Source organism: Pleurodeles waltl, chromosome 12, assembly GCF_031143425.1.
Source record: "Pleurodeles waltl isolate 20211129_DDA chromosome 12, aPleWal1.hap1.20221129, whole genome shotgun sequence".
NCBI classification, from domain to species: Eukaryota; Metazoa; Chordata; class Amphibia; order Caudata; family Salamandridae; genus Pleurodeles; species Pleurodeles waltl.
This window is the reverse complement of record NC_090451.1, coordinates 600,397,881-600,409,913: the sequence shown is the minus strand read 5'-3', so window position 1 is coordinate 600,409,913 and position 12,033 is coordinate 600,397,881. Positions and strand designations below refer to the sequence as shown.

General features: G+C 50.6%; 1 protein-coding gene across 1 annotated transcript in view; it reads left to right on the top strand.

Annotated features, from left to right (window-relative positions):
- The first annotated feature begins 848 nt into the window (after nt 1–848).
- TOMM40L (translocase of outer mitochondrial membrane 40 like) overlaps nt 849–12,033 on the top strand; it is a 265,960-nt gene continuing 254,775 nt past the window's right edge. Inside the window, exon 1 of the mRNA XM_069217818.1 lies at nt 849–1,948. Coding sequence (XP_069073919.1) covers nt 1,822–1,948 — 127 coding nt within the window. The 5' untranslated portion in view covers nt 849–1,821. The remainder of the gene's footprint in view (nt 1,949–12,033) is intronic.

Sequence of the window (12,033 nt, the reverse complement as noted above, 5' to 3'; positions counted from 1 at the left end):
GGTGCTGGTGGTAGCCTCCCGTTTTATAAAACTAAAAATGTTTTTTTTAATCTGTCTCCTGTTGAATATTGCCTGTTTCAATAGAAGCCAATGTGGTAAATACACTCCCTCAATTTTGTTCTCAAAATCTCCTACTTTGCAGATTTAAAACGTAGGCATGTATGTACTTCACAAAGCTTTTAATTCTGATACGTGCAGTAAGAAGAGTTTTGAAGTTACAGAATCTGTATTTAACACAGAACTCCGCACATCCCGGTGCACACGTAAATAGAACCGAATCAGGCGCGAGACTCCCGATTATTTAAGCCAAAATTTGCTTTATTTTGGCTATATCCTGCCTGCAAGTGCCTCTCCTTCAAAATAAGTCAACGGGAGAAATTAATTACCCCAATAATATTTTAAATTCCCCCCCCGCCTCTTTTTAAAATGTTGGCACGTATGCCTATGTAATGAGCCTTTTCCTCCGATAAACGTGACGTACTGAAATCTATGAAGGAAAAAGCAACTCGCAATTCCGATTAACTGGCAAAGCAAGCGTCTACACAGGTATGGCTGTTGAGCCTGACCTTCTAAACAATGTCTTACGGTCGGGCTTTCCACCTCCTCGCACTTACAAACACATCAGCGCTACATAGCAAAACACAGCTCTCTTTGTGCCAGGACTGTAGAGAATGGAATCAAGCAACCTTGATTGTAAGACAAGCGCATGCGCAACAGTACACAGCAATGTAAAAGTGCCACAAACTGAACACCTGATACAGCTACGTCACAAGGCTTGGTTGAGCCGAGAGCTTTGTAATCCGCATGCGCGATCTCCTTCCTGACCATTGACGTTTCCGCTGATCGTAGTTTCCTGTGGGGCGGGGTCTGAGCCTTTGAATTGCAGCCCTTCCTCGCAGTCTATGAAAGGCGAGCCCAGAATAACCCTTAGAATAAACTGACGTTACATTTTTACAGTTAGGATCCCTATTTCGTTCTTTCCGCTCGCCTGATTGAATCTGAGTGAATATAAATTCTTATTTTGGGAAAATCTAAACATTTTGATTATTCACTTATTTTTAAGATTATGAATTTTTGATCGTCTTACGGGTGGTGGTGTCTATTCACATAAACAGTTTAGCAATAGTATCTCTCTTTTGTTGATAGGTGTACTGCCCTGTGTACGTATTATCGCTAGTTTGCATACGTTTGCGTTTCAGAGCTCTATCATTTTCCCCGAGGGCACGCTTGACAATTTTCAGTTTTTTTAGGTGACAGTTTCCTCATAATCTGTTTTTTCCTTTTCCTCTATTTTTACGTTTTTCCTGTTTCTAGAAAAAGGTCTAGTCTATTATGTCGTTACGAGGCTGTGAACAGAAACTCTGTGCTTCTTTGTGATAGAATGAAACTTGGCTTGGTGGATTGACAAGTACAAACCACCACCCTACCTTTTGTTTTTATTTTGAAAAGTTCTGATTAATTCCCAGCTCTTCATTATGAAGTTCCAATTTTTGAGTTGTTTGTTTTCTTTGGGAGATTATTACACTTCGATTATTGGAGTCCCTTAACGTTGGCGAGTGTGATTCGACTACATACACTGATACTTTGGTTTGATTGAGATGTTCGGTTCTTCAACGTAGGATGTGTTTTCCCTGTTCAGTGTACATCTGCCCCCCGAGCCGCAATGTCTCAGTCGACTGTATGGGCAGTCAGCGCGGAAAGCATCACTTAGCCAACATATTGGCAACTATAAGCAGAACACTAGTTGTTTTTCCTAAGACAATCTTTGACCAGAACCTTTGAAAAGAAACTCTTAAAAGGAGCTACACGAGATTGTCCGTGATGGGGAGCGTGCTGGCCCTGGCCTATTTGGAAGTCCCGCCTTCAGTTCACTCCTGGACACGTAAGAAAAGCAAGGACCAACTCAGTAACCCAGGGAGCTTCGATGAGCTTCACAAGAAATGTAAAGGTAGGTGTGTGAACAATAATTTTAGCAAATTTTCAGTGTATTTTTGATAGTCCACGTGTGGTGGAAAGAATGACAGTATATTTACTAGATGTATACATTGCACATGCCCCACATTGCATATTCGGGTGTTTTACCTAGAACTAAGAAGAAAAGACATTACATTACAATAAACAGTAATGACTTTGTTCAAACATGGTAACTCGAAGGATAATGATTTAAGAAAGAGGATGAAGCCGTTCAGGTATAGATAGGTGTTATTTGGGTCGAGTGCAAAGCTCTCTGTCCCTGGTGTAATCTCTCACTGGGCTTTTAAGCACGCCCATGTCAAGCCCATCAGTTTGGTTGGTTCGTGGGCTTGCCTTTTAAAATTAGCTTGATTTCATTAGTGAAAGGCATGCACACGTCATGCCTTTTCCAGTGTTTAGCCTACCTTGAGTGCACCGGCCAACTTCTGAAAACATAAGCGGCTCCATGTTTTTCGTATGGTTCTGCACTACTTTTTCTCTTTATTTTGTAGGCAGCGCGATCTCGCTGGGCAGTAGGAGAGCGCTTTGCACGAGATCGACCCTGTTACATGGGATAAGTGCACATTTGTCGGTTACATGGATAATTGCACTTTTGCGGATACGTTTCTCTGTGAGCGAACGTCTGTTTCCTTTTGTGTGTTTGCACTCACTGTGGCCGTCGGCTCGCTTATGTGACACTGTTTTACTTTTCAGTTTATGTGGCAAGAAAAGCCTGATTAGGAGTTTCAACACTAATAGCTTTAACTTTAACAAACGTGAGACCCATTGCATTAAAAATGCTTGTTTTTTCAGATGTTGCCTGAATTTTAATATAGAGTATACTGCAGTTATACAAACCGATTATTCTCTTGGTGTTTAGCTGCTTACAGTTTGCATTTTGTTGGAGCGAGTCGGAATAACCTATATGGAAATTTTTAATTCGATAAGATGATAGGCTGGTATCTCTGAGAAGCCTGCTGAAGATGGAAGCGCCATTCACAATCCATTCAGAGGCAGACTCGTGATTGATTCCCAAATAGTGTGTGTACAACGTGCAACTTGCCCCCAACAAAGATATAGTACAGATTTATGTGGTTCACCCACGCATAGCCATTTATTCACATCATCACATCTATCTTGTCATTTGTCACATAAAACTTCGTAAATTGTACCAGAATCCCAAAGGAACACCAGAAATTCATATTAGTCAATAACTTAGGTGATAATTTCAAGATAATACAAAGACAGCAGCAGATAGTTACATTAGGCGCCCAGACATAAAACATTGCGAACAAACAAAATCTTCGATAATTCCTTGTAGTGAATGCTGCAGTTCCCTTTTGCCAGATGGCCCCAATTTGCACCATACCCCTGGTTCTAAACTGGGCATCCAAGCACAGTCAGTAGAAGGCATTGTCAGACAGACCATTGGCACACCAACCCTGCACATCCTTCCAACCTGGAAGGTGCTACCAATTCCTAGGGCACCTCATAGCAGGTCGGCCCAGCTGGGGTACCTGAACACAGACGCAGCCACCAAAGTTCAAACCAGGACCATGAGTAGGGCAAGAGAGTTCAGGACCACTGGCAGGTCAAGTCCCTTCACCTGCCAGCCAGGTGCCTGTTCAATTACACCCCGTCCAGGGGTCAGTCCAGTCAAAGAGTCAGAATTTGAGATATTCACGGCTATTCTGCTGCTTTGGGCCTCAACACAGAGAAAGGAGCTTTTTGGTTAACTCGCCCAACACCCCTCCCCCCCAGTGATACTGGGAGAGATCAGAGATAGCTCCTAAATTAGTTTGGATAAACAACTTCTGGCCCCTGGCAGATAAATGAATGCCAACGTTGTGGAAGAACTCTACCCTGGTTACCTGGAGCAAGTTGTGCGACACCGTGACCATCGAAGATCCTGCCAAGATTTTTTGCCTGAATTATTATTTTTTTCACAGAGTCTTTAATAGCCTTTGTGAGCACTCTACTGGGCCAAATCAAACAGGGGATTACCTCTGACCATAATAAGGCTGCAGACGGCATCCGATTCTTAACCCCTGACAGGGTGGAGAATAGAGCCTTCCTAACCCCTAGCCTACCCAGGGGTACCATGTCATTACCTCCTGCATGAATGATAATGACATTTGGAGGAGGACCCACGCCTTTCTCGAGGATCTGCAAGAGATGTTCGAATAGGTCCCCCAACCTGAGCCCCCCAATACCCACCCAATGATGTTTGAAGCCTGCCTCCAGTTGAGCCCTCTCAAGTCTGGAGCCATGGAAATGTTGAGCTACTCTGCGAATGAAGGAATGCCCACACCAACACACATAAATTGATCCACACCCGTTAGCTGCGAAAAGAGAAGGAACAGTTTCCTGAAGAGCATATGCCAGGTGATGACGAATATAGCACTAGTAGCACGTCAAACTCCATTGCCCACTCTTTTGATGTCCTCCCCTGACAGGCCCAGTGCGGCTGCAGTGGTGGCTGCACCAATGCGGAAAGAGCGTGAGCTGAACCACAAAGTCTCCTCGCACAGAAGGGCCAAGGTGTGCTTGCATGTGCAGGTAAACCGAAAATGGGTGAGAGGTTCTCCGTCCGCTTGTATTAGCAACTTGGAACATCCCACAGTGGGGCGCACCCGCAGGAACTCCTGCGCCATGGTCACCGAGCAGAAGAGGGGCCCGGGGCTGAGCTGAAGTTCACCCACATCCCTTTTCCCTGAGGGTATGCCTTTGATCTCCTGACCCTTACGTAGAGATCCTTGCCAGACATAATGACATCAGAGAGTTAGATCCCAGAGCCCTGCCCAGCCTTAGAGGGACTACTAGTTTGAAAATCCTAAATGCCCCCAAAAAAGCAAGCGAGTAGTCGAAACTGGACAAACTAACCTCCTAGGGGGATAGGCATATCTTATGTAACACCCCAACAATGCGTGCCAGCCTAGCCACATCTATGGGTCTTTTGTTATCCTCCTTAATAGGGATCATACACTCCAAACCCATGACAGCCTTCCTCACCCTAGAATCCTTGGTTGGGTTACGAACCCCCTTTATGGATCAAATCTGTTTATTGGTATATAACATATATGAACCAAATACAAAGCTCTGTGCCTACATCCAAATCGGCCGGCTGTCAGAATTGAGCAATATCCCTTGTCACACATGTCAAAGAACAGACCGCCAAAGAATACTGGTCGACATAATTAGACATGCTTATCCCCACAGCCCCGCCCCTAAAGGCCTATAGCCGTAGCGCAAATGACAAGGTGATCCGGTCCAAGAAAGAACTAAAAACCGGAAAACGAACAGGAACACAAAATACATAACTGTGCTTCCCCGTGCCACCCTCAGCAGTACTGCCCCATCCTGCCCCTCCTCCCTCCTTGTCCCCGGCCCCTCCAGGAAGGGCTTTTGCACCCCGCCCCCACTCCGCTTCACCGGCCAGCTTCCCTCCATTAGGTATCTCACAATAGCCCCAGAACCTTTAAATATGCCAGGCAAGACAATTAGTTAAATTCCGTGGACAAAATCTGAATGAACGGTCTCCATAGATTACCGATGTCTCCCGCCCTCTGCCTATACGCCAGTGTTAGTTTCTCCATTGCTAGGATGAACCAGACCTTATGAAGCCAGGAGGTATAAGTCGGGACCCTATCCGATCCCCAGAGTGCTAGGATCACTTGCAGCGCTGCATTAAGGGCCAGGGCCATCTGCCGCCCTCTCTGCGAGCGAAGAGGGAAGGTGAGAGGATTGGGTAAGCCCAGAATAACATATGACGGCAGCCTAGGGATCTCTCTCTGGAATACTCTGTCTATATCGTCCAGGATGCTCTTCCAGTACCTTTTTAACTTGGGGCAATGCCATAGCAAGTGTATAAGTGTGCCGTTGTTACCACAACCCATCCAGCAAAGGCCCGACTTAGAGGGATCCCACGCATGCACCCTTGCCGGGGTATAGTACCAGTAGGTAGCCAACTTATAGGCCGTCTTTGTCCCTGATGTGTGGTAAGTTGTGTGATGCGCTCTATAATGGACACTTTCCCATTCCTCCTCTGTCAGCTCCCTCCCCAACTCCTCCCATCTCCTCTGCCCCTTGGATTTAGTCGGCAATTCCACCCCCTGCAAAATTCTATACAATTCCAAAATCACCCGCTTATCATCTTTCTTTACCAGAAGCCATTTCTTGAATGGTGTAGGCGGCCTGTCTACCAGTTGCCTGTTCGCCGGCTGGAGGGCCCAATGTCGAACCTGGTAGTACATCAGCCTGTCTGGCTTCGTAAGCCCATAAATCTCCCTCATCTGGTCAAAAGGAATTACACCATCCGCATCAAATGTGCTCCCAACCCTTTTGCAGCCCCCTTCATACCAGCAGCGAAAGTGCTTCACCCGTAGACCTGGGACAGAGTCGGGGTTCTCACAAATCGGTGACATGGGAGATGGGAAGGTCGTCAAACCGTGCTTCTCCGCCACCACATCCCACACCCGGAGCGTCGTACCTGTAACCGGAGAGGAATAAAGCCCAGACGCTCTGTGCCTACGCCGGAGCCAGGGCTCCTTCCAAATATGCGACCCAGCGACCGCCTGGTCCATAAAGCACCAGTGCTTTTCGGTGAGCGGGCGACTCCACTCCAGCAGAAAGCGTAGCTTGGCGGCTTGAAAGTACCTCAGCAGGCAAGGGACAGCCAGTCCCCCCTCCTCCTTAGGACGGGACAAGGCGCGCCGCGGAATCCGCGCAGGCTTCCCATCCCATATAAATTTCAAGATCGCTGACTAGAGTGTTGCTATCGTATGTGGCAGCGGAGTCAGAGGGAGCGTTTGAAACACATAAAGTATGCGCGGCAGTACTGTCATCTTAACCACAGAGACCCTGCCAAACCAGGAGAGCCTCTGTTTCCCCCATTTTCCTAAGTCCCTCAGAATCTCCAGAGAGAGGGAAGTGTAGTTCAGGCTAGACGTCTTCGCCGCCGATGTTGCCAAAACAATGCCCAGGTAAGGTACATGCAACGCTGACCATGTAAAGGGATATCGAGACCTTAAGCCTCCTCATGCTCAGGAAGTATTGACAAACTCAAGACTTGAGATTTCTGCGTATTCACTTTGAATCCAGAGACCCCGCTAAACGTGCTGAGGGCATCCATGAGGGCAGGCAGCAAGACCGTGGGATCCGCCAGAGTGAGAATCACATCATCCGCATACAAACTAATGAGGTGATGGTCTCCCCCAAATTTGACGCTGGAGATATGAGGATCATCGCGAAGACACTGAGCGAGAGGTTCCATATAAAGCGCAAACAACAGAGTGGAGAGCGGGCACCCCTGCCGCGTCCCGCGCCCTATTGGAAACGGCAATGACAGAGTCCCATTCACTCGAACCGCAGCCTTAGGTGCACAGTAAATGCATTGTATCCAGGACCTGAATGCCGGGCCTACCCCAAAGCGCTCCAGCACCTGGAATAGATAGGGCCAGTGTACCCTATCGAACGCTTTCTCCGCATCAATGGAGAGGACGAACGCCTCTCTATGAGATCTATTCGTTTTATCTATTAAATGTAAGAGCCGCTTCGTATTGTCCCCGCACTGTCGATGGGGTATGAAGCCCGCCTGATACGGATCTATGAGTCCAGGCATAAAGGGGTTAAGGCGCTGTGCCAGAATGCCGGTGAATAACTTGGCGTCAATATTTAGAAGCGAGATGGGACGGTAGGTACCACATTCCTCCGGGTTCTTCCCCGGCTTATGAATGACCATGATAGTAGCCTCCATCATGCTAGGCGTAAGGGTTCCGGTCACTAGAAAGGAGTTAAAGACCAGGAGCGGGGCCAGCTCTGGGCAGAATGTTTTATAGGAAAGCGCGGTAAAACCGTCCGGACCAGGCGACTTCCCAACCAATAGGTGGAAAATCGCTGAGATCACCTCATCTATCATTATAGGCTGGTCCAGAGTGGCCGCATCCTGTTCACGAGCGGGACAATTCGACAATCCGCGAGATAGGAGGAAGGGTCCGCATCGCTCCCCGAATCCGCTGCATACAGCTCTCTATAAAAATCAGCAAACACCTCAGCCATTTGCATATCCGACCATACTTCACCCCGAGAAGGGCAAGCGCACCATCTTTATAGCATTGGCCGAGCGCTGCGCTCTCTGGTTGTGGGCAGGGAGTTTCCCACAGCGGTTACCCCCTATATAAAATTTGTGTTTAAGCCGTGCTACTGCATACTCTGCCCTGTCCCAATCCAGCCGTTTCAGCTGATGACACATCTTCTCCAATTCCCTCCACACCCTGAGAGCGCCAGTATGCTAGTGGGAGCGCTCCAAAGCTGACACTTTCTGTTCTAACACCGCTCTCTGCTCTCTCCTGGCTTTATTTTCTTTGGCCGAGAGTGAGATCACCTTTCCACGGACGACTGCTTTCAGTGCCTCCCAAAGAGTCTCTAGGCTAGTCCTCCCATCGTCATTATGACTAAGATAGTCAAGGATTGCCCGTTGCAGCGTCTCTTCCACCACCCGGCTCTGCAGTATAGTGATCCTAAAACGCCAAACCGGGGTCCTGACTCTCCCACCATCAAGGCGGACTACTAACCTGATAGGGGCATGATCTGTCAGAGCTCGAGGCTCAATTGCGGTCTCCCTGATACGAGAAGTAAACTCTGAGGAGGCTAAGAAAAAATCTAAACGCGTGTAAGTCTTGGAGGACGCCGAGTAGAATGAGTATTCCCGGAGAGTCAGGTGCGCCTTCCTCCAGACATCCTCTAGATCACAATCAGCCAACCACTGTCACTCTGCCGGAGTCAGTGCCCCGGTCTGCCCACATCGGTGTCCGGAGCGATCCAGCTCATTGCCCATGACCAGGTCGAAATCCCCCCCTACAAGAATAGCCCTGTCCGGTGTATTGAGCATTGGGGATATGGCCTGTCTCATGAATGTTTCTTGCTGTGTGTTAGGGGCATATAGTGTGGCAATGGTGAAGTGGAATGACTCAACGCGCACCCTAATGGCCAGGAACCTAACCTTAATCTCATGTATCTTGGTGACTACCTCCCCAGGAAAGGCTCTCGATAGTAAGATTGCCACCCTGGCATGCTTCGTAGGAGCAGAGGACCAAAACTGCCAGGTAAACCACCTCGAGCGCGTCCAATATGTATCAGTTGACAATAAGTGCGTCTCCTGTAGGAGGCAGATATGGCACTCAGATCTCTCAAGGGCAGAGAGGATCGCCAACCTCTTTGCAGGACTATTAAGCCCCCGGACATTTAAGCTTAGACATTTAAGGGACATGAGTAATTGAACAGGAAACGCGCCTTAGTCGGGGACCTCCACCTAGGGGCAGCAGCCAAGGTCGGCCCAGGGGTGGCCAGCACACATAAGAACAGTGATCAAGACAAGGGCACATAAGAATGCTAGGGGAAGCACAACAACGTAAAACAAAGCCGCACAACAGGTGCATATCTAACACACACAAGTCCTCTATCGAACATCCAAAAAGAGGCAAGATCCAGACAGGGGTCGACAACACCTCACAAAGTCGTCACTTGGCGTCCAGAGACCGTGCCGCCCAGGCCTAACTCCAGCAGCTTCACTACTTGCGCTAAGAACGACCCCAGACCACTGCAGAGACACTCGGGGCCATCCGCTTTTAGGCACTGGTACCCACCGCAAGACTGTTCAATACAGATTGCCTCTCCAGCGCTTGTTTGGTCGAGGACGGCCTCGGTTGCTTCCGCTTCTTCTCTTTCCATCGCCATCGCGGGTGGTCCTCGACGGCGGCCTCTTCGTGCGGCCCGGCGCTCCGCTCCGTCTCCTCCAAGTTTAGGATCCTGCGCGCCTCCTGCAGTGATTTCACCTGATGCAGCTGTCCCCCCAGCGGAACATAAGGCGGAAGGGGTGACCCCAAGTGTAAGGCGTAGAGTTCGCCTGGAGGTGCTCTGTAATGGGCTTAAGTTCTCTTCGCCTCTGCAATGTCCGTAGCGAGAGGTCCTGGAATAGCTGAAGCGTGTGCCCTCTAAACTGGACCTGAGGGAGGTTTTGTGTTCTCTGCAGGATGCTTTCTTTAGTCATAAAATCATGCACACACGCTAAGATGTCTGGAGGGCGCTCACTGCCCCCCCACCATCCGACCTGCTCTGTGGACCCGATCCAGTGTGATCCCTTGCGTGTTATCAGGGCCCAGGATGGAGCGGAACAGCGCCGTAACAAACCCTCTAATATCTTCTCCTTCCGCCCCAGTCGGGGCTCCCCTGATATGTATGTTATGCCGCCTAGAGCAGTTTTCGAAGTCCTCCGTCGCCATCTGCAGGAGCTCCTGTTGCTCACGCAGACACAGAACCTCCTGTTGCAGTTGTTCCACTTCTTGCCCCCGGGAGATCTCGCTGTCTTCAATATTTGCCACCCTTTCCCCTAGTGACGTAATGTCCGCATGCATATCCCGCATCTCCTGGGAAATGTCTCTCCGCAGCTCCTGCAGATCCATCCTAAGAGAGTCAAACAAGGAGGTAAGAAAACCTTTCGTAACTGGGGCCCACCGTCGTCCTCCGCCTCACCCCGGTCCTTGGGCCCCCTCGCCAGGGCAGCCCCCTCGGCAGGCTTGCCCTGCGATGGGTGAGATCTTGTCAGCATCTCCCTCACCGACTGGTCCCTTTTCGGCTGGAGGACGCCATCAGAATTCTGCTCACCAGCCGTCGCAGGGATCAGCCCAGAACCCGTCTCAGTCCACAATACTGCACAGCAAGCTGCCTTCCCTGCCGGACCACCACCTCTCGCTGGGGCAGATCTCTCCTGCCCTACGCACTTGCTCCGGCCAGAGCACAGCGCCCGTCCCCACCTCCTCTGGGCCGACCCAGCAGGACCCGTCTCTGTTGCGCGGGCCTACTAAGGCCCAACTCCGGTAACCAAAGCTCCCCCGGGCCGCCACAAGCCCGCTCATGCCGCGGGCCGAGATGTCCCGCCGAGCCGAGGACAACCTTTCACCCCAGCGTTGCGTGGGGCCCCTCGCTCCTCAGGATCCAAGGGGGGGCTAAGGGAACTCTGTCTCTCCCACAGCCGCTCATCAGGGGCCCAATCACACCCCTCAGGACGCCGGGACGCCTCCAAGGGCCCCGGGAGTCCGAGGCCACGTGGCGCCTCTTCAGTTGTGCACTCCCCCCCCCCCCCCCCCCCGGGCCCGTACCTCCGTGGCCCGACTGCCGCTGCCGACTCCTCCTCCGCCGCCGCTTTGCTCCATGCCTTTGTGGGCTCACCGCCCAGCCTCCACCCACGTGGCCGCTCCGCGCAGCCGGAGCTTTGTCCGCTGCGTCCGCCGATCGCGGGCGTGGGCTGGGCCTAAACAGGCTCTCCGTCTGGCAGCCCCTCCCGGACCACCGGACGCTCGTCCGACCGCTCCACACTGCCCCCGAGTCTCCCTGGCGCCCTCGACCCTCGAGGTGTCCTCACTGGTTGGGGCCCGGGACCGCTAAGCAGCTGCAAAGGCCCGGGCGGCGGAGCTCGCAGACACACATCTGCTCACGCCGCCATCTTTGCCATGCCCCCCATGAAACCCCTTCAACCCAGCGAAGAAGGCAATCACTGACAACTGCCTCCACACTAGGTCCAACAACTTGCCACCCTCCTTTTACCTCACTAAGAACCGTAGAACACCCTCGGGGGTAAACTGTTCAGCTGCAGCAGGCGAATTGAAGAAGGAGTCAATTACCTGCCAAGCAGACTCATACATATGTTTGGTCTTGGGCACCAGGGATGTGGCAATTAGGTCAGAGGCAAAGGGGCAACAAGCTTCCATAACTTCTTGGAGCAGTCTGACATCCTCTTGTTTGCTTATGACCACAGTGCTCTGAATTCTGCCAACTTGTAACGAGACAATGCTTCAGCCACGGCATTATCTATCCCCGGGACCTGCTTTGCTGAAAAATATACATTGTGCGTGAGACAGCTGTAAATGAGGGCCTTAGGCAAACGTAGCACACAAAGGGACATTTTGCAACCTGGTTGTTTATAGCCATGACCGCCAACATGCTGTCAGGCCAAAACATGATCCTGTTGTTGGCCAAGGCAACCCCCCCATATCTGCTGGGCTACTATCATTTATTTGAGCTGCA